This window comes from Pteropus alecto, unplaced genomic scaffold (genome assembly GCF_000325575.1).
Source record: "Pteropus alecto unplaced genomic scaffold, ASM32557v1 scaffold21, whole genome shotgun sequence".
In the NCBI taxonomy this organism is placed as follows: domain Eukaryota; kingdom Metazoa; phylum Chordata; class Mammalia; order Chiroptera; family Pteropodidae; genus Pteropus; species Pteropus alecto.
Genome location: NW_006436282.1, coordinates 4600490 through 4623818, shown reverse-complemented (window position 1 = coordinate 4623818; position 23329 = coordinate 4600490). Strand labels below are relative to the sequence as shown.

The window sequence follows — 23329 nt, the reverse complement described above, 5'->3', positions numbered from 1 at the left end:
TGCTGAAAACCCACCTAGTGTTTAGGGAAATGCTAACCATGTGGCCTGCTCTAGAAGCATTTTCTACTTGGGGGAATGAGATGAGGTGGACTTATAAACTAGTCAGAACTCTAATTCAGTGTTATCTAACATGTGGTTCATGAGGTACTGGTAGCTTTGGAGTTATTGAGAGAGGTTGGCAAGTCTGAATAGTTTTATAGGATTTTCTGTAGACTTAATAAGTGTCTGACTCATCAACAAATATTAATTTTACAGAGGTATATTCGGTTGAATAAAATGCAACTTTAAGTTGTTGTTAACACCAATTTTTTTATTACGTACACTTTTTTAGTCAATGAATATCAAAGGATAGCTACTGTCATGTTGGTATGGTCGAATTACTATATATTTTTTAACTCTAGAAAGTGGATCTATCTACCAAAAAAAAAAAAAAAAGAAAGAAAGAAGGGGAGAGGGTGCGGGGAGAGAGAGAGAGAGACCAATAATTGATATTCAAAGAACTTTAAAGCTATTTTATTTAACTTCATTTTAATTAATGCTCTCAGGGCTGAACAAGTGTAATCTTGTGTTGTCTATTACAAGATGGCCTAAAGGTTTTACTTGGCAGAGGAGGATTTTATTCTGACTGCTCAGTGACTCAGTTCAAAGAATTTTAAATGTTCCAAGGCTGCTTTTAGAGTGAGGTTTTAATATGAGGATAGGATAAGATGTGGGAAAATAGGCCAACATAATTTTTCTTTTGTGTCTAATAATAAAGAGAGGATGTGAATCATCTTCTACTGTAGTTAAATCCACTGCATCCACAGTTATAGTTCAGATCAATGTATCAGGTAGGGTTCTGATAGGAAGCAGATGGCACATTCCAGTAGGGACTAATTACAGAAGAGTGGGAAGAATTTAGGAAAAGCAAGAGAATTCAGTACCCAAGGGCTAGGACTGAAGGGGAGAGGAGAGGGCTGTTCCTGGAATTTGAAGAGAAGAAGGTATGGAGAGGCCCAGGTGCCAGGAGCTATGTACTTCAGGAGAGGAATTTTGTGGTAAGGGAGTCAAGAGAAGAAATATCCTGATGACTCTCTCTCTACCCTCCGTATCTCCTTAAGTGTCTTGCTTTGGACATTTCCACTAAAAGAGGAGGGCAAGGGAGTCAAGGCACAAAGTGAAGTGGAGGAGGATGGAGAGTGTTTCTGGACGGACAAGGGGAAAATACTCAGTGCAACCAACCGTGGTAGGTAACATATCAAGTATCTGTTTTCCACTATATAGACAGGGTGGTAAGGGAAATGGGCTCGAGATTGATACAGATTATGATTCGATTCTTTATGATTTAATTCAAACTGTGTGTGTTGGGCTATGTCCCTCAACTTCTCTGAGTCTTATTTTTACATTTGTAAAATGTGGGTAAAAGACCTACTTTTCCAGGTTGTTCTCAGGTTTAAAAGATATTATGTGGATGAGGATATAGCAAAGTCTGTTTGATGCTGAAAACTTTAGGGCAATAAGGAACCTTAGAATGTAGTCATCTATCATCTTTGTTCTTGCCTGTCAACTACTAAGTGCCCACTGCATGCTCTCTGCTTTGGGAATTTATATTCTTGGCAATTTTTGAACTAGTTGGGAATGTATTGTATGGGGATAGCATACCTATATATGTTACAAGCATTGACTATAGTCTGATCTTAGTATGTCTTGCGGATGTTATTTTACTATTTCTTAGTTTATTTTGATGCTGATATGACTAATATATAAATTTATATAAGAGTGTTATGAAGATCATAGTACCTTTTTTTTTAATCATGGCGGTATATTTCTCGATTAAAGGGACACTAAAAGCACACTATCTTCTTATGGGGTCAGATCAAGAAAACCTTTTTTTGCTATTTTATAAGGAATCTTTGTACTTACAATGTTTAGGGAGCACTGATCTATTTTGGCTTCATGCATCAACTTGATTTAGATTTTATAAAGAAAATTTAGGCCTTAAACGTGTTTTTGATAACAGATCTTTCCCTGTACTTCACGATAAATTTGAGGGCAGTACTGGTACCACAACAGTTCAACAGTGCCATTAAAATGGAGAGTGTCTTCTTTCAAACTGTCAGTGCAGATAATAAATAGGAGAAAAGTATAATGTTATGATACTGCCTCAATACAGGAATGGGGATGAAATAAATATATTTAATCTTGAATAGAAATTATTCATGTTTATTAAAATAAAGAGAAGCTATATCAGCCCCTTGCTCTTCTGTTGGTTCTCCAGTACCATTCAGCTTCCCCCCACCCCCCACCCCATTTTATCGCATAGGCAGAATGTGATGAAAAAGGAATAGCCTGGCCTGTAGATACGGACAACCCCGATTTCACATCCTGGATCTACAAAGTCTCAGGTGTGTAAATTTAGATAATTCACTTCTAACTTAGGGCCTAGTGCAAAAATATCAAGATTGCGAGGTTATTTTGAGTTTCAATGAGATAAATTGCATTGTGAGGATGAAAAAAATTTCCCTCCTTGGATGCTCTGGCTCTACAGAACTCTCACCACTTTAGTTCTCAGAATTTCAGGGCTGGAGGAACACCTGTAGTCTCTAATTTCCTTATTTAAAAGATGGAAACCTAAAGAGGTTATAGGACATACCTATGGTCATATAAATAGCGGTAAAATTCAGACTGGAACTCGGTCTTTTCCTGAAAATGAAATTTGTCAACAACCAAATGTAATGGGGAATCGAATTGAATACATTCGATTTGACAATGTATAGTGGTATCCACTGAGCTGATCCTGGAACTCAAAAGGCGATGAAGTCGATACAACCAAGGAGGTGACCATCTGGTGATCCAACACAAAATAGAAACACACTGAGCTGTATATATACATCCAGAGGAAGGAGAAATGTAACTCTGCCTAAGGCAGAATGTAATGAAATCTTGTTTGTAGTTAATAAAAAGAGGATACCCTTCCAGCTATTCCCATCTGCTTCACTATTTATTAATTTAGCAAATATTTGAGTATTCACATCTATGTATCAGACGCTCTCTTAGGAATAGGGAGAAACTACAGCACTCCTAATGGCTTTGCAATTAAGGATATGAGGGAGATCCGATGCAGAAGGGATACTGCAATCAACTTGGTGATGATTTCACAAGGAACAAAAAAAGTACATAAGACCCGCCAATTGTCAGAACAGCAGGTAAGGTAACCCTAGATCTCAGTGGGGCACCTGGCCAAACTTCTGAGGCTATACTTCAGCAAGTCATTAACATATTAATGAGCTGGAAACAGATCAGTTCCTCCCTGCTCCTCCTTCTGCCTTGCTCCCCGCCCTATCCCGCTGGGCCACGCCCACATCCCTGCTCAAGCTGGTTGGTCCTCGCAGGCATGATGAAACTTCCCGCACACATTACAGGAGCTAGGCGGGTATAAAGTGAGAAGACATCTGCGTGCTGCCCCTCCTGTCCGCAGCCTGCAGTCCCGGTTCCGCGCCGCCCACTCACCTGCACCCGACCTGCTTGTGCCCAGGTAAATCGGGCCCGAGCCCTTCTGTGCGTGCCTCGCGGCTGCCCTGGGAGGGGAAGGAGGATGCGCTGCAGCCTGGCCCCGCAGAAGGGAGGGCAGACGCGGATCCCCGCTCCGGTAGGTGCGGCGGCTCCAGCCTATGAAGGGGGCGGGGCCGATTGTTGCGCATTTGGGAGCAAGCAGGAGGCGAAAGACCTCTGTCGCGGTGCTGGAGGGAGGGATCGCAGGGACGGAAGCGGGGAGGCCAACCGCTTCTGAGAGAAGGCGGTGATGGCGGCCTACATTGGCCCCTGTAAATTTAATTATTTTTTTGTTATATTGCGTCGAGGCTTGTGGAAATTTTCGCTGTCTGGGGGCCTTGCGGCGGATGGGCCGGAGGGTGCACGTGGCTGGGGTGCAGTCGGGAGTCGCGGGGTGACTCGATAGCTTGGTCCTGGTCTAGGAGGGACGGTGTCCAGGGTTGTTGGTGTGAGTGTCGTCCTTGGGATCAGTTCTTAGCCCTTCACCTCCAGCTTCCTCACTTTAACTAGCCTCTTCCTCCCTCGCCCCCGTCTTTGTAGACTGCAAGACGAGTGACTTGTCGAGCAAACCCTGTCAAAAGAGATCTGTTGAGGGTGACAGGCAGTGTGGTACAGAAAAAGGCAAAAGAACTGGCGTACCCTTTCTCAATGGTTATCTGTTCTGTAAGGCTGGCTTCAGATTAATGTTACTATTTTGAATAAAGGACTAGTTTTCTTTGCAGCCGAGGGCCCACATTATTTCGTTACTGTCTCTTGCCCTAGGTGCTTGACTAATAATTTAGAAGCACCGAGAACTCTTTTTTCATTGATTGATCGCATTGCTGTAAAAGAAATTAGAGATAACTTGTCTTGAACCTGACCAGTAGTTGGTTGCTGAGATCTTCATGTAAAAAAGTGACGTGAAGTTTAAATAGTTGGTAAGTAGAATAGAAGCTAAAAGCATTGAAACAACTGTTTAATTTGGTAGCGGCTTACCACATGTGACTGAGAACTTGAAATGCTGGCTAGTCCGAACTGAGATGTGCTGTAAGTGTAAAATACACCAGATGTTGACGATTTAATCGAGAAAAGCAGTGTGAAATATCTCGTCAGTAATTTTTTATACTGATTACATGCTAAAATGATAACTGTTTTGGGTACATTGTGTTAAAATATACTTAAAATTTATTTCAACTTTTTCTCTTTTTTAATAGGGCTACTCATGTATATAAAATTACACATGTGGCTCACATGTCTGTTGGACAACACTGCTTTAGAAGTTTATGAGAAAATACAGGATTTTTTTAAGTTGGGGAGCTTTATTTTAAAATACATGAGCCTGGGCTCTTGTCCATAAAGTCTATTTCTTAGGGTCCTGAGGACAGTGGCTGGGCAAGAGTGTGTGTGTGTGTGCGCACTGCAAAAAATATATACATACTATATATTTTTTAGCATTTTATTTTATTGTTAGTTTCAAGTATACAGTACATTAGGTAGACATTTATATAGACATTTATAGTTTATGAAATGATCTCCCCGATTACTCTATCACCCTCTGGCTATACACAGAGCCATTACATTACTGCTGACTACATTCCCTACGCCAGGCTCCCCATCCCCGTGACTCTATCAGCTACTAATTTTTGCTGCTTTAATCCTTCACCCCTTTCTTTCAGCCCTCTAACCCCCTCCCTTCTGACTGTCATGAGATTGTCCTGTATATTTGTGAGTCTGTTTCCGATTAGTTTGTTCTTTTTGTTTCTTAGATTCTGCAAATAAGTGAAATCATAACGTATTTGTCTTTCTTTGTGACTTATTTCACTTAGCCAAATAACCTTTAGGTTCATCTATGTCATTGTGAATGGTATGATTTCATTTTTTTACTGGCTGAGTAATATTCCATTGTATATATGAACCATAACTTCTTTATCCACTTGTCTATTGATGGGCATTTAGGTTGCTTCCATATCTTGACTATTATAAATTGTGCTGCCATGAATATTGTAGTGCATAGATCTTTAGGAATTATTGTTTTGGTTTTCTTTGGATAAATACCCAGAAGTGCAATTGCTGGGTCAAAAGATAGATCTATTTTTTAATTTTTTGAGAACCTCTGGACTATTTTCCAGAGTGGCTATAATTTGCAATCCCACCAACAGTGTATGAGAGTGCCCTTTTCTCCGCACCCTCGTCAGCACTTATTGTTTTTGGTTTATCGATGATAGCCATCCTGACAGGTGTCAGGTGATATCTCACTGTGGTTTTAATTTGCATTTCTCTGATGATTAGTGACCTTGAGCATCTTTTCATGTGTCTATAGGCCATCTGTATTTCCTCTTCAGAGAAATATCTATTTAGGTATTAACGCCCATTTTTAATTGGATTGTTTTTTTGTTGTTGAGTTTTATGAGTTCTTTATATATTTTAGATATTAACCCCTTAAATGTATCATAAGCGAATACTTTCTTCCATTCAGTAGGTTGTCTTTTTGTTTTGTTGATGTTTTCCTTTACTGTGCAAAACCTTTTTAGTTTGATGTAGTTCCATTTGTTTATTTTTTTGTTTATTTCCCTTGCCCAAGGAGACATAGCTGAAAAGAAATTACTAGTAGCAACTTCAGAGAGTTTACTGCCTATGTTCTCTTCTAGAAGTTTTATGGTTTTAGGTCTTACATTAAGTTTTTTGAGTCTATTCTTGTATGTGGTGTAAGAAGGTGGTCCAGTTTCATAGTTCTGCAAGTATCTGTCCAATTTTCCCAGCACCATTTTTTTGAAGAGACTGTCTTTACCCTATTGTATACTCTTGCCTCCTTTTTCATATATTAAATGAGCGTATAGACATGGATTTATTTCTGGGTTCTCTATTCTGTCCCATTGATCAGAATATCTGTTTTTATGCCAGTACGATGCTGTTTTGATTGCTGTAGACTCGTCGTTTGATATCAGGTAGAGTGATGCCTCCAACTTCGTTGTTCTTTCTCAAGATTGCAGTGGCTATTCTGGATCTTTTATGATTCCATATAATTTTAGGATTATTTGTTCTAGTTCTCTGAAAAATTCCATTGATAGGGATTGCATTGAATCTATAGATTGCTTTGGGTAGTATGGCCATTTTAATGACGTTGATTCTTCCTATCCAGGAGCACGATATATGCTTCAGTTTATTTGTAGCTTCTTCAATTTCTTTTTTCAATGACATATAATTTTCTGAGAACAGGTCTTTTACCTCCTTAGTTAATTTGATTCCAAGGTATTTTATTGTTTTCGATGCAATTGTAAATGGGATTGTTTTCTTAATTTCTCTTTCTGTATAAAAATGCAGCTGATTTCCGAATATTAATTTTGTATCCTGCGACTTTTCTGAATTCATTGATCAGTTCTAACAGTTTTGGGTGGAATCTTTAGGATTCTTTATATATAGTATCATGTCATCTGCAAATAATGACTGTTTTACTTCTTCCTTTCCAATTTGGATACCTTTTATTTCTTTCTTGTCTGATTGCTGTAGCTAGGACTTCCAATACAATGTTGAACAGAAGTGGTGAAAAGCGGGCATCCTTGTCTTGTTCCTGATCTTAAGGAAAATACTTTTATCCTTTCCCCATTGAGTATGATGGTAACTGTAGGTTTATCATCTATGTCCTTTATTATGTTGAGGTATGTTTCCTCTATTCCCACTTTGCTGAGAGTTTTCATCATAAATGGATGCTGGATTTTGTCAAACACGTTTTCTGCATCTATTGATATGATCATCTGATTTTTATCTTTCAATTTGTTAATGTGGTGTATAACATTAATTGCTTTGTGGTTATTGTACCAACCTTGTATCCGAGGAGTAAATACAACTTGATCATGGTGTGTGATATTCTTAATGTACTGCTGAATTTGATTTGCTAATATTTTGTTGAGGATTTTTGAATCAGTGTTCATAAGGGATATCGGCTTATAGTTTTCTTTTTTTGTAATGTCTTTGTCTGATTTTGGAATCAAGGTAATTGTGGCTTCATAAAGAGAGTTAGGGAGCTTTCTCTCCTTGAATTTTTTTGTAATAGTTCGAGAAGAATAGGTGTTAATTCTTTTTTGAATGTTCGATAAAATTCACTCATGAAGCCATCTGATCCAGGACTTCTGTTTTGGGGGAGTTTTTTGATTACTGATTCAATTTGTTAGTGGTAATTGGTTGGTTCAGATTTTCTGCTGCTTCTTGACTCAGTTTTGGGAGATAGTATATTTCTATGAATGTATCCATTTCTTCCAGGTTGATTTGTTGGTGTACAATTGCTAGTAGTATTTTATTTTGATTTTTTTGTATTTCTGTGGAGTCTGTAGTTACTTCTCTTTTGTTTCTGATTTTATTTATTTGGGTCAGCTCTTTTTTTTCTTGATGAGTCTGGTTAAGGGTTTATCAATTTTGTTTAAACTTTCAAAGAACGAGCTCTTGGTTTCATTAATCTTTTGTGTTGTTTTTCTAGACTATTTTCTTTATTTCTGCTCTGATCTTTATTATTTCTTTCCTTCTACTCACTTTGGACTTTGTTTTGGGCTTTGTTCTTTTTCTAGTTCTTTTAAGTTTAAGGTTAGATTGTTTATTTGAGCTTTTTCTTGTTTCTTGAAGTAGGCCTATATTGCTATGAATTTCCCTCTTAGGACTGCTTTCACTGTGTTCCATAGATTTTGAGTTGTTGTGTTTTCATTTTCATTTATCTAGGTATCCTGATTTCTTCCTTGATCTTTGTTAACCCATTCAGTTTTGTAGCATGTTGTTTAACCTTCCTGTGTTTATGTATTTTCCAGTTTTTTCTTGTAGTTGATTTCTAGTTTCATACCATTATGATTGGAGAAGATGGTTGATATGATTTCAGACTTAAATTTATTGAGACTTGTTTTGTGGCCTAACATGTGATCTATACTACTTTGCTTTCTTACTGGCCAAGGGAGCTTTGAGACAAAAATACTTGAGAACACATTTTATTTCTCTGTTAATGTAATTTTTTATTGTTATGAAGCTAGGATATCAGATATCAGGTAATACTGCTTTTTCTCTTCAGAATTTTTTTTTTTATCACAACGAAGAAATCACTTAGAGGTAAGCTAGAAATTGTGAAACGTTTAGAAGAGTTGTATATGTTAATATTATACTTCGGCAGTATGTATAATCTTTTATTATACTCACTATATTCTGTGTGCATTTAGTTCCAGTAATGAGAGTATATTTAATTGTCAAGAAGACATGAGAAGAAAATATGGTAATCTGGAGAGTCTCTTGGATTTTTTGAGGGATTTTGAGATGCTGGGCTGCAGAGAGTGGGGCTCTAATCTCTGGCATGGTTGGAACCAACTACATATGTATCTGTTTCTTGGGAGTAAATTTAGGATGCGGAAGAACAGAATGTGGCCTGAACACCACTAGCTGCTAGAGCTTGCTGGATGTGAAGGTCATCCATCTTTTCCAAATGCTTGTAAGTAAATTAAGTGATTCTCTGCTCTTGTGTGCCTGCCAACCTAATGGAAAACTGCTGTAGATATTTTATATTTCAGTCTTCGAAGTAGTTTGTGCAAGTTTTTAGAATCGAGATTTAATACAGACTTGGAATGGATACTGCATGTTTTATTGGTCTCTCCATAGATCGCTGGTAGCTCATTGCACCATGTGTGGCATTTGGGCTCTCTTTGGCAGCGATGACTGCCTTTCTGTTCAGTGTCTGAGTGCTATGAAGATTGCACACAGGGGTCCAGATGCATTTCGTTTTGAGAATGTCAATGGATACACCAACTGCTGCTTTGGATTTCACCGGTTGGCAGTGGTCGACCCCCTGTTTGGAATGCAGCCAATTCGACTGAAGAAATATCCTTATTTATGGCTCTGTTACAATGGTGAAATCTACAACCACCAGAAGGTAAAAAAGATGAAGCCGGAAGATAACTGATGTGATTAAACCTCACAGCTCGTTGGTTATAATAATTCTATATATTTTGTATAATACTTTTTACTTTCCAAAGCACTTTCCATGTTCATTACCTCATTGGTTCCAATTATATAGATATAGCACTGATGCTCAAAGAGGTGAAGTGAGTTGGTCCAAAAAATAAATAGGGATTACAATTTAATTCTTTAACTCAGAGTCTTTTTTTTTTTTTCCTATTATGAATTTGATTATTAATTAGAGCCTGTGCTAGGCTCTGTGTTAGATGCTAGGGATACATTAGTAAATAGGAGAGGTAGGTCTGTGCTCTAAAGGAGCTTATTCTATTAGGGGGTAACCAAAAACATCACTGTACACAAAAGAAGCATTCTGAAAACATGAATATAGACCTGATGGATCTGGGAGATCCAGTTTTAAGAAAGATGGTCAGAGAAGGTCTCTTGAGAAATTGACACTTGAACTGAGATGCAATGAAGAAGGGTCAGCTAGCAAGACTGGGAAGAGCAGTTCATGTAGAGGGAATAGCATGCGTAGAAGCTCTGAGGCAGGAAGGAGACCTGGGACTGTCCTAAGAGAACAAGTTTGGGGAGGTAGGCAGGAGCAGATCAAGCAGGAGTTTGTACAGTAAGGAGTTTGGAATGTCATTCTAAGAGCAGGAGGATTTGAGGATTTTAAGGCAGGGACAGAATTTAATAGTTTGGAGGTCATTTTATCTGTAGCTTTTCTATACTGCTGCCCTTAAGATATTTATTGCTATTTCATATTTCCACTTAATCAAGAGCCATAGGACAAGAAGGCGGGTAGATGCAATGGAGTGCAAGAAATAGGACTTTTAGTAGCATTAAAATTGGAACAGCTTTCTATCTGGTGAAAGTTTACTCTTATATGAGAGTGGGCGAGTGGATGGAAATTCTGACCCAAGGAAACCAAATTTGCTAAGAACCTTCCAATCCGAAATTATTTAGCTAGTGTTTCATAAGAAATTTTTTTATCTAAATTTTCAAATTGTTTTTTGTTTGTCACCCTCGTTTCCAACTTTTAATTTTGAAAAGTTTACACAAAGAGTAATAGAACAATGAGAACCTGTATTGAATAATAGTTAATATTTTGCCGTATTTGTTTTATCTCCCTCTCTGTATTTATACATTCACATTTATTTTTTGTCTGTATTTTTAGTATATTGCATATATTATGACACCTCTAAATATGTAAGCATTTATCTCTTAAAAGTCAGAACATTCTTCAACCTAACACCAATACTAAGAACCAAAAATATCATCTAATATCTCATTCATATTAAAATTCCCCAAGCGTCCTGAGAATGTATTTATAACTGGGGTTTTTATTTGTTTTGAGCTAGATTTCATTCAGGGTTTTTACCTTTGGTTGTGATGTCTCTCGATATTCTTTGAGCCTTCTTGATATATACCTATCATTCACGGATAGGGTTTTATATTCTAGCTACCCTTCGGTCACTTTTCTCCAAACAATAGCTCTTGCCATGTTTGTTGTCTGCTTATAGGAACATTCTCAATATAGGCTTTTAATTTGAAAAGTTTTTTTGTTATTCATCAAACCCAGGCACAATTTTTCTGGGTGCTTGGAGATGAAATGGTGAACAGGAAAGGTAAGAATGGAGTGTCACGTTAATGGGAGTACAGGAGGAGAGTAGTTAAAACTCCTTTCTTACTAAGCCAAATTAGTACCACATACGTGAGAATGTTGTTATATTATGGCAATATTAGCCTTTCACCTAAATAAGATAGGAAATTCCTTGTTTTACTTGAACAGCATTGCTGCTTTTGTGTGTTTTGTATCGAAAATAGACAAATAGCCAAATATGTTGTATTTTCAAAAGCAGAGAAGTTCCAGCTATCTATGGTAATGGAATTTGAGCAGCTGAAAATCTGTCTGAAGAGTAGAATAGACATTTTAGGCTTATATAAAGTATTCTGCAACATAAACTCCAGAGCCCTCCTTTTTATTTGATCAAAATAAAATTTATTACAACTACTAAAATACAGCCAGAGGTGTATCAGGAATGGAGGGAGAACAGGTCAAGGAAAGGAGGAATCTGAGCAAAGCCTGGGGCAAAGAGGAGGTCTTCTTCCTGCAGGGAACGTCAGGGCCTTACACGTGACAAGTCCAGCAACAATATGATTTCTGGATGGTGTCAAGATATGAGGCTTTTGTTTCAGGAGAGTAGAAAATGGTACATGTGAATCATTAAACAATAAATTACCTGCAGTTTAGGCCAAAGAGCAATGATGACCTGGTCGTGGTGGAGGATAGATGTGGGAAGCTATCACTTCTAATATCATCGAATGCTTTATGGTTATTTATCCTCAAATACTTAAGCCAAGAAGGGTCGGCAGAAGCCTGTTTCCAAATCCCTCCTGCTCAAGACAGATCATCTCTGAAAGTCAGAGCAGGGGGAGCAGGAGGTAGGTGGCTTTGTAGTCACAGGAGGTAGCCACAGCCCATTTTTGGACAGTTCTGTGAGTGCTTCTAGACAAAAGGTTCACAGATTTATACAGCAAATGAGATTGTAGAGCATGTTTTATAGGTCATACATATACATATACAAACACAGAGACTTTTTGAAATTTAAAAACGTATTTTAAATGTTTAGACTTATCTAGGATTTCCACCTGATATTGTTTGTCAGCCAGAAATCATGAGGAAGTACAGAGAGAGAAACACACCAAAGACTTTCCACCGTCACAGTTTGCCAGTGGTGGTGGAGAGCCAGAGTTCGGGCATAACTTGATCAGACCCTCTTAGTGTGCAGGCTGTGATAGTGATGGTGTCTTTGCTGTTTCTCTGGGGCATGTAGACCAATAACCTTCACTATCATTTTGTCTGTCAGTAAGAAGTAGCTTTAATTCCACTGCAGTGGTGGAAGAACCAGATGCTGTAATCCTCCCTTAGGAACCAACAGCTTTGTTTTGGACCACGTGTCAGTTATAGTGATGGAATCATTTATTCTTCGGGAAAAGTGCTAAATATGTTTGTCCTTTTCCTTTCTGTTTTCATAGGTAGATATTGGGAATACTATATTCCCAAACCAAAATTTTACAGTAGTGGGAGACATATTTTTAGTGTCATGGCAACTGGGCAACCTATTTGCTTAACTTACATATATATGTACATATATTCGTATTACACAGTATGTATATAACATGCATTTCCATCCTGCACATTGATTGGTACATTGTCTTTGCATTCTCTTTATCGGAATGCAAGTAAAATTTTTACAGGTTTAGCTTTTTGTTATAAAGAATTTGTAGAATTGTGAGTTCAAACAAACTATATTTTTATAATGCCATGATTCTACTAAATCACTAAAATGCATGAAATTATTGAGCATGGAAATATTGACTCAACTTTGCAATAACAAATTTAGTGAGTGCACAAGGATGCTAACATTTTAATTTTGCTATTGCTTCCTTAAGCTGCAACGCCATTTTGAATTTGAATATCAGACCAAAGTGGATGGTGAGATAATCCTTCATCTTTATGACAAAGGAGGAATTGAACAAACGATTTGTATGTTGGATGGGGTATTTGCATTTATTTTACTGGATACAGCCAATAAGAAAGTGTTCCTGGGCAGAGACACCTATGGAGTCAGACCTTTGTTTAAAGCAATGACAGAAGATGGATTTTTGGCCGTATGTTCAGAAGCTAAAGGTAATGATAGTATTTTTCTATAGATTTTCATTATTGTCCTGATTTTGTGTTTTCTTTTAGACCATTTTGCAAATCCTGTAAGGGACCGTCCACAATTTTACGATTGACTAAATAAGCTATGAACCTTCTGAGCTTTGTGTTTTTTTTAAACCAAGGAGTTGGACTCTTCTTTTAGCACTTAAATGATGTAATCCTTGAAGGATAAATCTATAGTAAAGTCATTTAATTTTTGTTGTGCTGATACGCTTTGCATCTGGTTTGATCCCCTATGTATTGGTCAGTGTTCCTATGTCATATTGTAACATTAGGGTTAGCCCTGCAATTGTTGCACTGTGGTACCATGCCAAAGCTATAGCTATTATTTAGCATTTTGAAAACACCTTTATAGCCGTATAATTTACATACCATATAATTGCCTATTTAAAGTATACAATTCAGTGTTTTTTAGTATATTCAGATATCTGCAACCAAAACTCATGTCAATTTTAGAAATTTTTAATCACCTCAGAGAGAAACCCCATACCCTTTAGCCATCACTCCCATCCCCTCTATATCCATCAACCATTAAACCTCTCTATGGATTTTCCTATTCAGGACATTGCATGTAAATGTAATCATATCATATGTACGTGGTCTTTTGTGACTGGCTTATTTCACCTATCCCAATGCTGTCAAGATTTGTCTGTCTTGTGGCATGTATTAGTCATTACTTTTTTTTCTTTTCTTTTTTATTTTTATTTTTTATGGCCAGAAGATATTCCATTACATGGATATATTATATTTTGTTTATCCATTTGTCAGTTGATGGACATTGGGTTGTTTCTGCTTTTTGGCTATTTAGAGTAGTGCTGCTATAAATATTTGTGTGCACGTTTTTGTGTGGACGTATGTTCTCATTGTTCTTGGATATATAGATAGAGATGGACTTGCTGGTTCACACGGTAACTCTCTGTTTAATTGTATTAACGTACTGCCAGCCTGTTTTCCAAAGTAGCTGCATCATTTTATATTTCTACCAGCAGTGTATAAGGGTTTTGGTTTCTCCACATCCTCGCAAACACTTTTTAATCTGACTTTTTTTGTTCTAGTCATGCTCGTATGTGTGAAGTAGTATTTCATTGTAGTTTTGATTTACATTTCCCTGTTGATAATGATCTCAGGCATCTTTATGTGTGTGCCATTTGTACATTCCTTGAAGAAATGTTTTTAGGTATTTCTAGTGTGGTCAAACAAATGTGGCACAGAATAAATATATATGTTAGGTACTATTAGAAAAGCCCAGCAAAGAAAACAGAAAGGAAAAGCAGACTCCTTATTTCCACTGTGTCTCCTTTAGACCCAATAGCTCGATATAGAATTATAATCTTAACATTCAGTTGACCATTTGAAATTTCTTGACTTATTTTTTATACCCTTCATAACACTGCCCTTTTCCAGGCTAAATGATTTATCTAGAGTATTGCAACAGTTTTTTTTTTTTTCTTAAGAAAAAAATTTGAGATGTAATTCACACCATACAGTCACCCTTTTAAAGTAAACAAGTCAGTGGATTTTGGTATATTCACAAAGTTGTGCAACCATCACCACTTTCCATTTTCAGAACATTTCCATCACCCCCAAAAGAAATCCCTTGCCTGTCACTCCCCATTTCAGCCCATAGCAACTGCTAATTTCTCTTTTGTCTCTCTGGATTTTTCTATGCTGGACATTTCAAGTTTATTTTCAAGCTGATCCATTGGAGCATGTATCAATAATTCTTTTCTTTCTTTCTTTTTTTTTTTTTTGTTTTGTTTTTTACGCCTACAGCACCCAGTCTTCCTAGGTGGTCTCCCATCTAAGTACTAACCAGGCCCCACCCTGCTTAGCTTCAGAGATCAGAGGGATCGGGTGTGTTCAGGGTAGCATGGCCGTAGACTGTATCAACAATTCTTCATCTCTTCTTATAACTGGATAATATTATATTATATTACATAGATATACCCCATTTTGTTTATCCTTTCATCAGTTGATGAACATTTGGGTTCTTTCCACTTTTTGGCTGTTAACATATAATGCTACTGTGAACATTCATGTGCAAGCTTTATAAGAAATATATGCTTTCAACTTTCTTACAATTATACCAGGAGTAGAATTGCTGGGTTCTATGGTTACTGTGTGACTTTTGGGGAATTCTCAAACTGCTTTCCACAGTGGCCACACCATTTTACCTTCCTACCAGCAATTTAAGAAGGTTCCAATTTCTCTATATCCTCATCAGCACTTGTTATTTTCTTACTTAAAATTTTTTTTTTTTTTTAATTTTGGCTATCCTAGTGGATATGAAGCGGTATCTCATTATGGTTGTGATTTGCATTTCCTGCAACAGTTTTTTTTTTTTATTTCTTATTGCTTTTAGAATAACTGATCAAACACTTATCTGATCATGATACTCCCTACGTACAACTTTTTAATTACTCCTTATCCCCTACAGGAGTTGTGTGGCTCTCTTAAGATCTGCTAACTAGCGATGGAAACTGGGTCTCATCTAGTCTTTGAATTCTACTGTGCTACACAGTAGATCACTAGGTTGACAAACTCAAATTATAAATCACGATGAGTATTCTGTGTAGGGAGGCTATTTCTATTTACAATAAAACATTTGTATCACAGATCGTGGTGATGGCAGGTTGGCTACTCCCTGCGAGAATTTATTGAAGAAATTTAGATTATACTGTTTAACTCACACATCATGTATAATTACTAGTTAAGGGATAAATGCCTCATTTCTTAATATCTGACTTTAAATTACCTAATAGAGATCATTTTGCTTGTTAAAGGACTGGGAACAGTGGCTGTTTCTTAAAATACCTTAGTGTGGTGACAAAGGGACAACTGCCAAGAGATCATAAAATTCACATTTCAAGTCCATCTCTTTGGTTAATAAACGTATCTTATTTTCCTTCCTTCCTTCCTCCCTCCCTCCCTCCCTTCCTTTCTTCCTTCCTCTTGCTTTATTTTAGAAAATAATTTTCTTGATCAGAAATTCCAGCTAGGAAGAAGAATTTGAACATTGGAAATTTTCCTGTTGCTTTGAATGACTAGTGTAATTTTGCTGTGTATCTGTTACCACTGTTATCTCTCTAGTAAGTAGATGGTAGGGTTTAAGTGATTAATTTTTCCCCATTTTGTTTATATAATGCACATGTATTAAAAAGGGGAAAATAAATAGGAATTTAAAGAGTAGTGACTAATCATGAAGGCTCCTGTGAAGTGTTCTAATCTGAATGAAGTTATCTGTTTGCATTCGTAGGTCTTGTTAACTTAAAGCACTCCACAGCTCCTTTTTTAAAAGTGGAGCCGTTTCTTCCTGGGCACTATGAAGTCTTGGATTTAAAGCCAAATGGCAAAGTTGCGTCGGTGGAAATGGTTAAATACCATCACTGCAGAGATGAGCCCCTGCATGCCCTCTATGACAATGTGGAGAAACTGTTTCCTGGTAATAAAGCACATACCTGCCCTCCCATCCCCCATCTCCAGTCTCCCAAAGGAAAGTTATACTTTCAGGTCATTGGAATGAGTTACATTTGAAAATTTATTCTTATTTAATTTGGAGGTGACACATTGTGATCTGGCAGACTACACTGTTGGGCAATTGCCCGTGTGATAGATTTAGATGATCGTGTACCTCATTTCAATAATTAACTCAGCTCAAGCTTTTCTGGAGCTGCTTCACTTACTTTATGTGTTAATAGGTTTTGAGATAGAAACTGTGAAGAGCAACCTCCGGATCCTTTTTGACAATGCTGTTAAGAAACGTTTGATGACGGACAGAAGGATTGGCTGCCTTTTATCAGGTGAAGTCTGTTCAAGAACCTAATTCTTTTTAGTGCATATTTGTTTAAGTTAAACGATTTATAGCCAACTCTGAGGTTTTGACTATAAAGTATTTACTCTGTGATTTAATCTTTTCTCCATTATTGGATGAAAAAGTTTTCTGTAAGCTGCATTTAATATTTATAGTAATATAGCAATTTAAAGTTATATTATTGTTATGAGTAAGTTAGTAAACCTTCTTTAGAATTATGTGTAGAGAATTTTAACCAGTTCAGATACTGCTATCATTATCACAGGTTAAATGTTAGATTTCTCAGTTTATAAAACTTGGGGATTTTAAATGGTAAAACTCTAATCTTGGCACTGAATAGGGATGTGAGTCATCTGTCCTCTCTTATGCAAGGCGCATGACCAGTACACTTAAGCTGTCTTGCTCATAGGGGGCTTGGATTCCAGTTTGGTTGCTGCCACCCTGTTGACGCAGCTCAAAGCGGCCCAAGTACAGTACCCCCTGCAGACATTTGCGATTGGCATGGAAGACAGTCCTGATTTACTGGCTGCTAGAAAGGTGAGACACTATCTCTCCCTGTTATGTAGTTAAGACAGACTTGCTATTGCAATGAAAATCAAATCAATAATTGATGATTCTATCTTTCTGCTGCTGTGTTGACTCAGGAAATTGTTTTAAATTAAATATATTAATGTAGAATAAAAAACCTGTTGAATATCAAGTATGTTGTACACTGTATTCTGAGTATTTTTATCTACCATGGCTCCTGCAATTTTCTCAAAAACCCAGTGATAATAATTCTGTCCTTTTGTAGGTAAGGGCCTAGTATAGTGTTAAGTCTACAGGCTTTGGAGCCTCACTACTTCTTTCAAATCGTACCTCTGCCACACAATTCCTCGCTTATGTAATGGGAGTAATAGTATCTACTATGAGGTAGTTTTGAGGTGAAAATTATGTAATTCATATCAGTGCATAGGGTAGAACCTATCATGTAATAAGTATTTAGTGAATGGAAGTTGTTATTTTTTTAAATAAAACATGTTTAGGACTGTGGACAAGGGAGGCCTGGTACACATTCAGTGTGCAAGAGACCTCATTCTTACTCCAGAAAAACTTACATAGAATGGATGAGAAAGAGCTAGAGAGCAGTCCCAAAGCAAGTTAATTAATGCTGAAGAAAAAAACAGAAATAGCCAAAGAAAGTAGAATGAAGGGAGAGGTCATTTCATTCAGGAAGAACATCCTGGATATAAAATTAGGCATTGCAGGAGGGCTGAGAGGAGGCCAAGGTTAGGGTGGGACCATGTTGGACTAGAGAGAGATGAGGTGGGTCGGGTAAAAGACGTGTGCGTTTAGGGAATGGGGGTGGCATGCTAATCGGAAGCCTCCTGACTGTTAGGTTGAAGTCTTGGAGTGGAAGGGCTAGATGGGATAGCTGCCTCTTGGTGATTGAATGGAGGGGAGAGACCAGGGGGTGGGGGGCAAGGGACTCTCACTATGTGGGGCTTATACGTGGTTGACTGGAGAATCATTTCCCCATATCGTGGTGGCTTTCAGAACCATTTCCCCTTATTTTGCCTCATTTGTTTTCCACAGCTGTTGATTCATAATGTTTGTGAACTACTGTCATGTTTCATTTTCAAGGGCAGTTCTTTCTTGAAATAGCAACTATGTGGGTATCTCTTTATATAATCAGGTGGCAAATCATATTGGGAGTGAACATCACGAAGTCCTCTTCAACTCAGAGGAAGGTATTCAGGTCCTGGACGAAGTCATATTTTCCTTGGAAACTTATGACATTACAACAGTGCGTGCTTCAGTCGGTAAGGTATTTTATGGCATTAAAAAGATTTTTAATACCGAAAAGGTATAAGCTTTAAAAATTATTATTTCAAGCAACTGTTTAAAAAACAATACTTGAGTGAATGCAAATAAAATCCCTCTGTCAGCACTTGTTCAAGACAAGATCATTTAAGAATTCCCCAAATCTCTTGTGGAGTGAGAGGAACAATAAATACATGGTTAAACCTCCATATTTATGCTATCACTCTTTGTATTTCTCCAAAGAGTAGATATGTATTTTTTGCACCCCTTCCCCTGATTTATCTATGTAAAGTTTTGGGGCTATATAGGGAAATAGGTCTACATTGCAACTAATTTTCTGTAAAGAATACTCATTTTAGATATATCTTGACAAATATTTCATTGTACAACTTATCAGTCAGTAATGATTATTGCTCAGCAAGCAATATTAGTTTTACCCTGTGGATACATACCGAGTTCAGAAGTGTACTCCAGGTCATACTGATCTAGTATTGTGGAGCCTCTAATATGCTACTGGCTTAGATATGCCTTTCGTAAGAGACCCAGAATCAGATAAGACTCTTATTGCAGGAGTGACGTCGCCTCCAAGGGATCAAAAATTGGTTCTTGGGGGGCAAAAAAATCTTAGGTAGTACAGTGGTTTGCACACTTCAGAAGGGCCATAATACGTAAACAGATATATAGTATACCTGGTATTTCATTTGGAGGGCAATTATGGAAAGTGTCTAAAAAGTCTCCCTAGGGAGGCAGTAATGAAAAAGCAGTTAAGAACAAATACTGGTTCGTTCCACATCTCAAGGATGTAGAATAGGAACCAATGGGCATCTTTTAATAACTTATGTAGTCTCCTTCCTTAACTATATGTGAAATTTAGTGGGTGGGGGAGTATTAGAAAAAAAAATTAAAACTATCAAACCCCCAACTCTCATCATATTTGTATAGTGATACTAGTATGAAAGGTGTGATATTTTTGAGTTATTGTTCAGTTTAACAGAGTTCTAAGGTGGACATTCTTGATCTAAAAGCGCTAAATTTTTTAAATGTCTATATAAAATTGTGGAATGGTTTTAGATTATTTTATTACAAAAGTATGACTTTTAGGTTAAGTATACATATAAATGGCTTGTAGATAAAAGATTATTATTTGGGAAACTACTTTATATTAATAGAGAGTCTAATTTAGAGCAATATTTGCATTTGTTTCCAAAAGCCAAACAAAAGCATTTTGGGTAGAGAGTTATGTTGACCTTAACAATAATTTCTGTCCCTTTTTTAAGGTATGTACTTAATTTCTAAGTACATTCGAAAGAACACAGATAGCGTGGTCATCTTCTCTGGAGAAGGTTCAGATGAACTCACTCAGGGTTACATATATTTTCACAAGGTAGGCATTAAATGGAGAGAGATTGGTGCTAGGTTAAGAAAAGTATGAATTATTTAACTATTTTCTGTCATCTTTTCAGTACAGCAGTAACATTTTTGTGTATCTTGTGAGGTATATGAAGAAATCTGATAATATCTGCTTCATGTTTCTTTTGGGGAGAAAGAAGTCTTAGTAGTGTTAGATTAGATAACCTCTATTCTTTAAAACTCGTTAAGCATGAGAATCACGTTTCTGATGGTCCCTGCGCTGTTATGATTATTGCCAGTGTGTCCGTTTTATTTGTTCTAACACTAACAGTGTGGATGTGAGAGAAGGCCTGTTTTATACAGCACTTACTCCCTTCCCTAAACTGTGTTTTAGCTTTTTGTCTTTCCCACCTTTAGGGTTGGAGTATGTGTAAGACTAAGAAATAAGAACTGTTTCATGTGCCCAAAGCAAATCTGTTGGTGTATTTGTAACTTTTGGCTATTTGTTTGTAAAATAGGCCCCTTCTCCTGAAAAAGCCGAGGAGGAGAGTGAGAGGCTTCTGAAGGAACTCTATTTGTTTGATGTTCTCCGCGCAGATCGAACTACTGCTGCCCATGGGTAACTAACTCATTATTTTAAAAAGCGATCATAAAAATAACCTCAAAAAAAATAGAAAGTTCAATGGCTGATTTTTTTTTTTCTTTCCAATTTGTTGTGTGTTGCAAGATGTGGTTTTTATAGGGAAAATGAAGCTTGTCGCTGAACTTAGTCCCAAAGGAATTAGGCTAAATTCAAAGTGCCACTGTGGGGATGGTGAGAGGGCTGGCGCAGGGTGGTTCAGACCGAGTTTCCAGCTTTAAAGAGTAACAGCATCTTGCTCACATCTGAACAACCGAGAGGGAAGGCAGTTGCAGCTCTTTTTAATAAGTCTTTTTAAGAGAAGTAAAGATTATACACCTCTGTGTAGCAGGTGTTGACTGCTGGCCATGCCTTTCTGATGCTGTGTGAAGATATTGCAGTGAAAATGCAGGAGGCTTGAAGAGATTATAAAACCCTATTTCTTTGGTATCATTTCTGGTTGGCTAAAGTTTTTATTTTTTAGCTGGCCATGTTGTAGAATTGAAGACCTTTATTGTATAAGGTAAACAACCCACATATTTTTTAGTTGTTTCTACCAAATCACACTTAGATTGGGAAATAATAAAATAAGAGGTTGGGAATGAACTGAATCTGTGGTTATGATCTTATCTGCTTGTCCTAATCAAAGCTACCAGGATTTGGGAAGCAGATGAAGTAGCCTTTGATGAAACACTGTGGAACATTGGTTTATGCTGATTCTTGTATGTAAATTATTAATCAGTTGAGTAAAATTTTTGGAATTTTTATTATAGCTTTTAATAGGATGAGAGATGGTCTCACCTAAAAAAAAAAACTTGGAGTCAGAAAGGTCAAGGCTAAGGACACCTTAATGATCAGGTCACTCATGATTCTTTTTTTGCTCCTTGAGATAGGCATTTAATTGTATAAAGAAAGGAAAGTAAAAGTAATTGTTCTCAAACAATTTGTTTCACTTCCTAGATGAGATAATACATATATTGAATGAAGGTTTTTGTGTTCATGCATTAGTATAGGGCAATCAGGAAGATTGTAAAAATGACATTATAATCTTAACATTATTTAGAGGCTGCTTGAATTGCTAGGAAACTAAATCAGAATCTAAACTGACATGCACTAAATAATCCATTTTGACTTAGATTTTCTTCTCTTCCCCTTTAAGCCTTGAATTGAGAGTCCCATTCCTGGATCATCGGTTTTGTTCCTATTACTTGTCTCTGCCACCAGATATGAGAATTCCCAAGGCAAGTGAATCAATTCAAGATCAAAACTGTCCACTGGTATTGATTATATTTGGAACTTTTACTGATGCTCCTTTTGTTTTCATTTCAGAATGGGATAGAAAAACATCTCCTGAGAGAGACATTTGAAGACTCTAATCTGCTACCTAAAGAGATTCTCTGGCGACCGAAAGAAGCCTTCAGTGATGGCATAACCTCAGTCAAGAATTCCTGGTTTAGGATTTTACAGGAATATATTGAACATCAGGTATAATGTCTTTAAAAATATTTTCTGAAATAGGACAATTTGGATGCGGATGTTAGATATAATTACTATTCATTCTGTACTTAGCTTAAACGTTTTGTGTCTATAGGAGAGATTTCTTCTTTCAATTCTAAGAATTTTCTAAGAATTAAGTAGCATGCAGGGTTATCAAGTAGCATCTTGTGTTAAAAAGAGAAGAAACTTACCAGTCATCACTGACCTTCATTTAACACATTTTCGGGCACCTGCTGAGTGGTTAGCGTTATTAGGCATAAATGAATAAAACGCTCAGAGCCCCCGTGGATTAGAAATGTGCATGTGAATGTTCTTTAAAAGTCATTGCAGCTATGCATATTATGGTATTTTAGCATTTTCTAAGTGATGGGTGATTCAGAGGGTCTCTGGCACAATTTATAGTCAAGACTTTCCCTATCTTTTTTTGTTTTGTTTTGTGAAGCCAGATGAAATACAAGTGTTTCCACGCTGTTTAAAAGACCATTTTGCTCCTCTGCTCTTACAGGTCGACGATGCAACGATGGCAGCTGCAGCCCAAAAATTTCCCTTCAATACTCCTAAAACTAAAGAAGGCTATTACTACCGTCAGATCTTTGAACGCCATTACCCAGGCCGGGCTGACTGGCTGACCCATTACTGGATGCCCAGGTGGATCAATGCCACTGACCCTTCTGCCCGCACTCTGACCCATTACAAGTCAGCCGCCAAAGCTTAGGCCCTCTCTAAGCAATGGAGTGAAAGTAAATGTTTCTTCTTCTTATGAGGGGTAGGGGACTTGGGGTCAGGCAGGGGAACGAAGAGGATCAATCAGGCAGGCTTGCTTGGGGGTGAAAAAAATAAAAGTCTTAAATCTGAAACACCGATATAGTTGTTTATATTCATGCAGCCCCTTCATTATAGGTAACTAAAAAACTGAGCAGCTTTTACTATGTCACAGTAAAGTAGAACTTGAGCTGGGAAAGGGGGAAATAGTCTAATTGCAAGAACTCATGAGTACTCTCCTGGCTGGGCTGCTGTAGAAGACTTGGGTCTCGTGCCAGCATGGGTTCCTTTAAGTCCTTGCATCATCAAAGTGTGGTCATCTCATGAC

The 23329-nt window shown here is 37.3% G+C and overlaps 1 protein-coding gene and 1 pseudogene across 3 annotated transcripts; one reads left to right on the top strand and one right to left on the bottom strand.

Moving 5' to 3' along the window:
* The first annotated feature begins 3357 nt into the window (after positions 1-3357).
* ASNS (asparagine synthetase (glutamine-hydrolyzing)) lies at positions 3358-23102 on the top strand. Of its 3 annotated transcripts, XM_006911933.3 has the most exons (13): positions 3389-3514; positions 8883-8968; positions 9136-9406; positions 12889-13126; positions 16416-16601; positions 16858-16959; positions 17380-17507; positions 18646-18772; positions 20051-20157; positions 20642-20742; positions 21902-21983; positions 22072-22227; positions 22745-23102. In XM_006911933.3, the coding sequence occupies exons 3-13, from the start codon at positions 9158-9160 to the stop codon at positions 22952-22954; spliced, it is 1686 nt and encodes a 561-aa protein (XP_006911995.1). In that variant the 5' UTR covers positions 3389-3514; positions 8883-8968; positions 9136-9157; the 3' UTR covers positions 22955-23102. The 3 variants fall into 3 exon arrangements, with proteins under 3 accessions (XP_006911993.1, XP_006911995.1, XP_006911994.1); XM_006911931.3 differs by lacking the exon at positions 8883-8968 and having other exon boundaries at positions 3358-3514; XM_006911932.3 differs by lacking the exon at positions 8883-8968 and having other exon boundaries at positions 3392-3628.
* Positions 14924-15041, bottom strand: LOC112479785 (annotated as a pseudogene).
* Positions 23103-23329: the final 227 nt, after the last annotated feature.

Excerpts from the sequence above, each read along its gene's own strand:
- ASNS (XM_006911931.3), top strand. The coding sequence starts at position 9,158 with ATGTGTGGCATTTGGGCTCTCTTTGGCAGCGATGACTGCCTTTCTGTT. Across the intron at positions 16,960-17,379 it reads GATTGGCTGCCTTTTATCAG|GGGGCTTGGATTCCAGTTTG; the intron begins GTGAAGTCTGTT and ends TCTTGCTCATAG. Across the intron at positions 21,984-22,071 it reads CAGATATGAGAATTCCCAAG|AATGGGATAGAAAAACATCT; the intron begins GCAAGTGAATCA and ends TTTTCATTTCAG.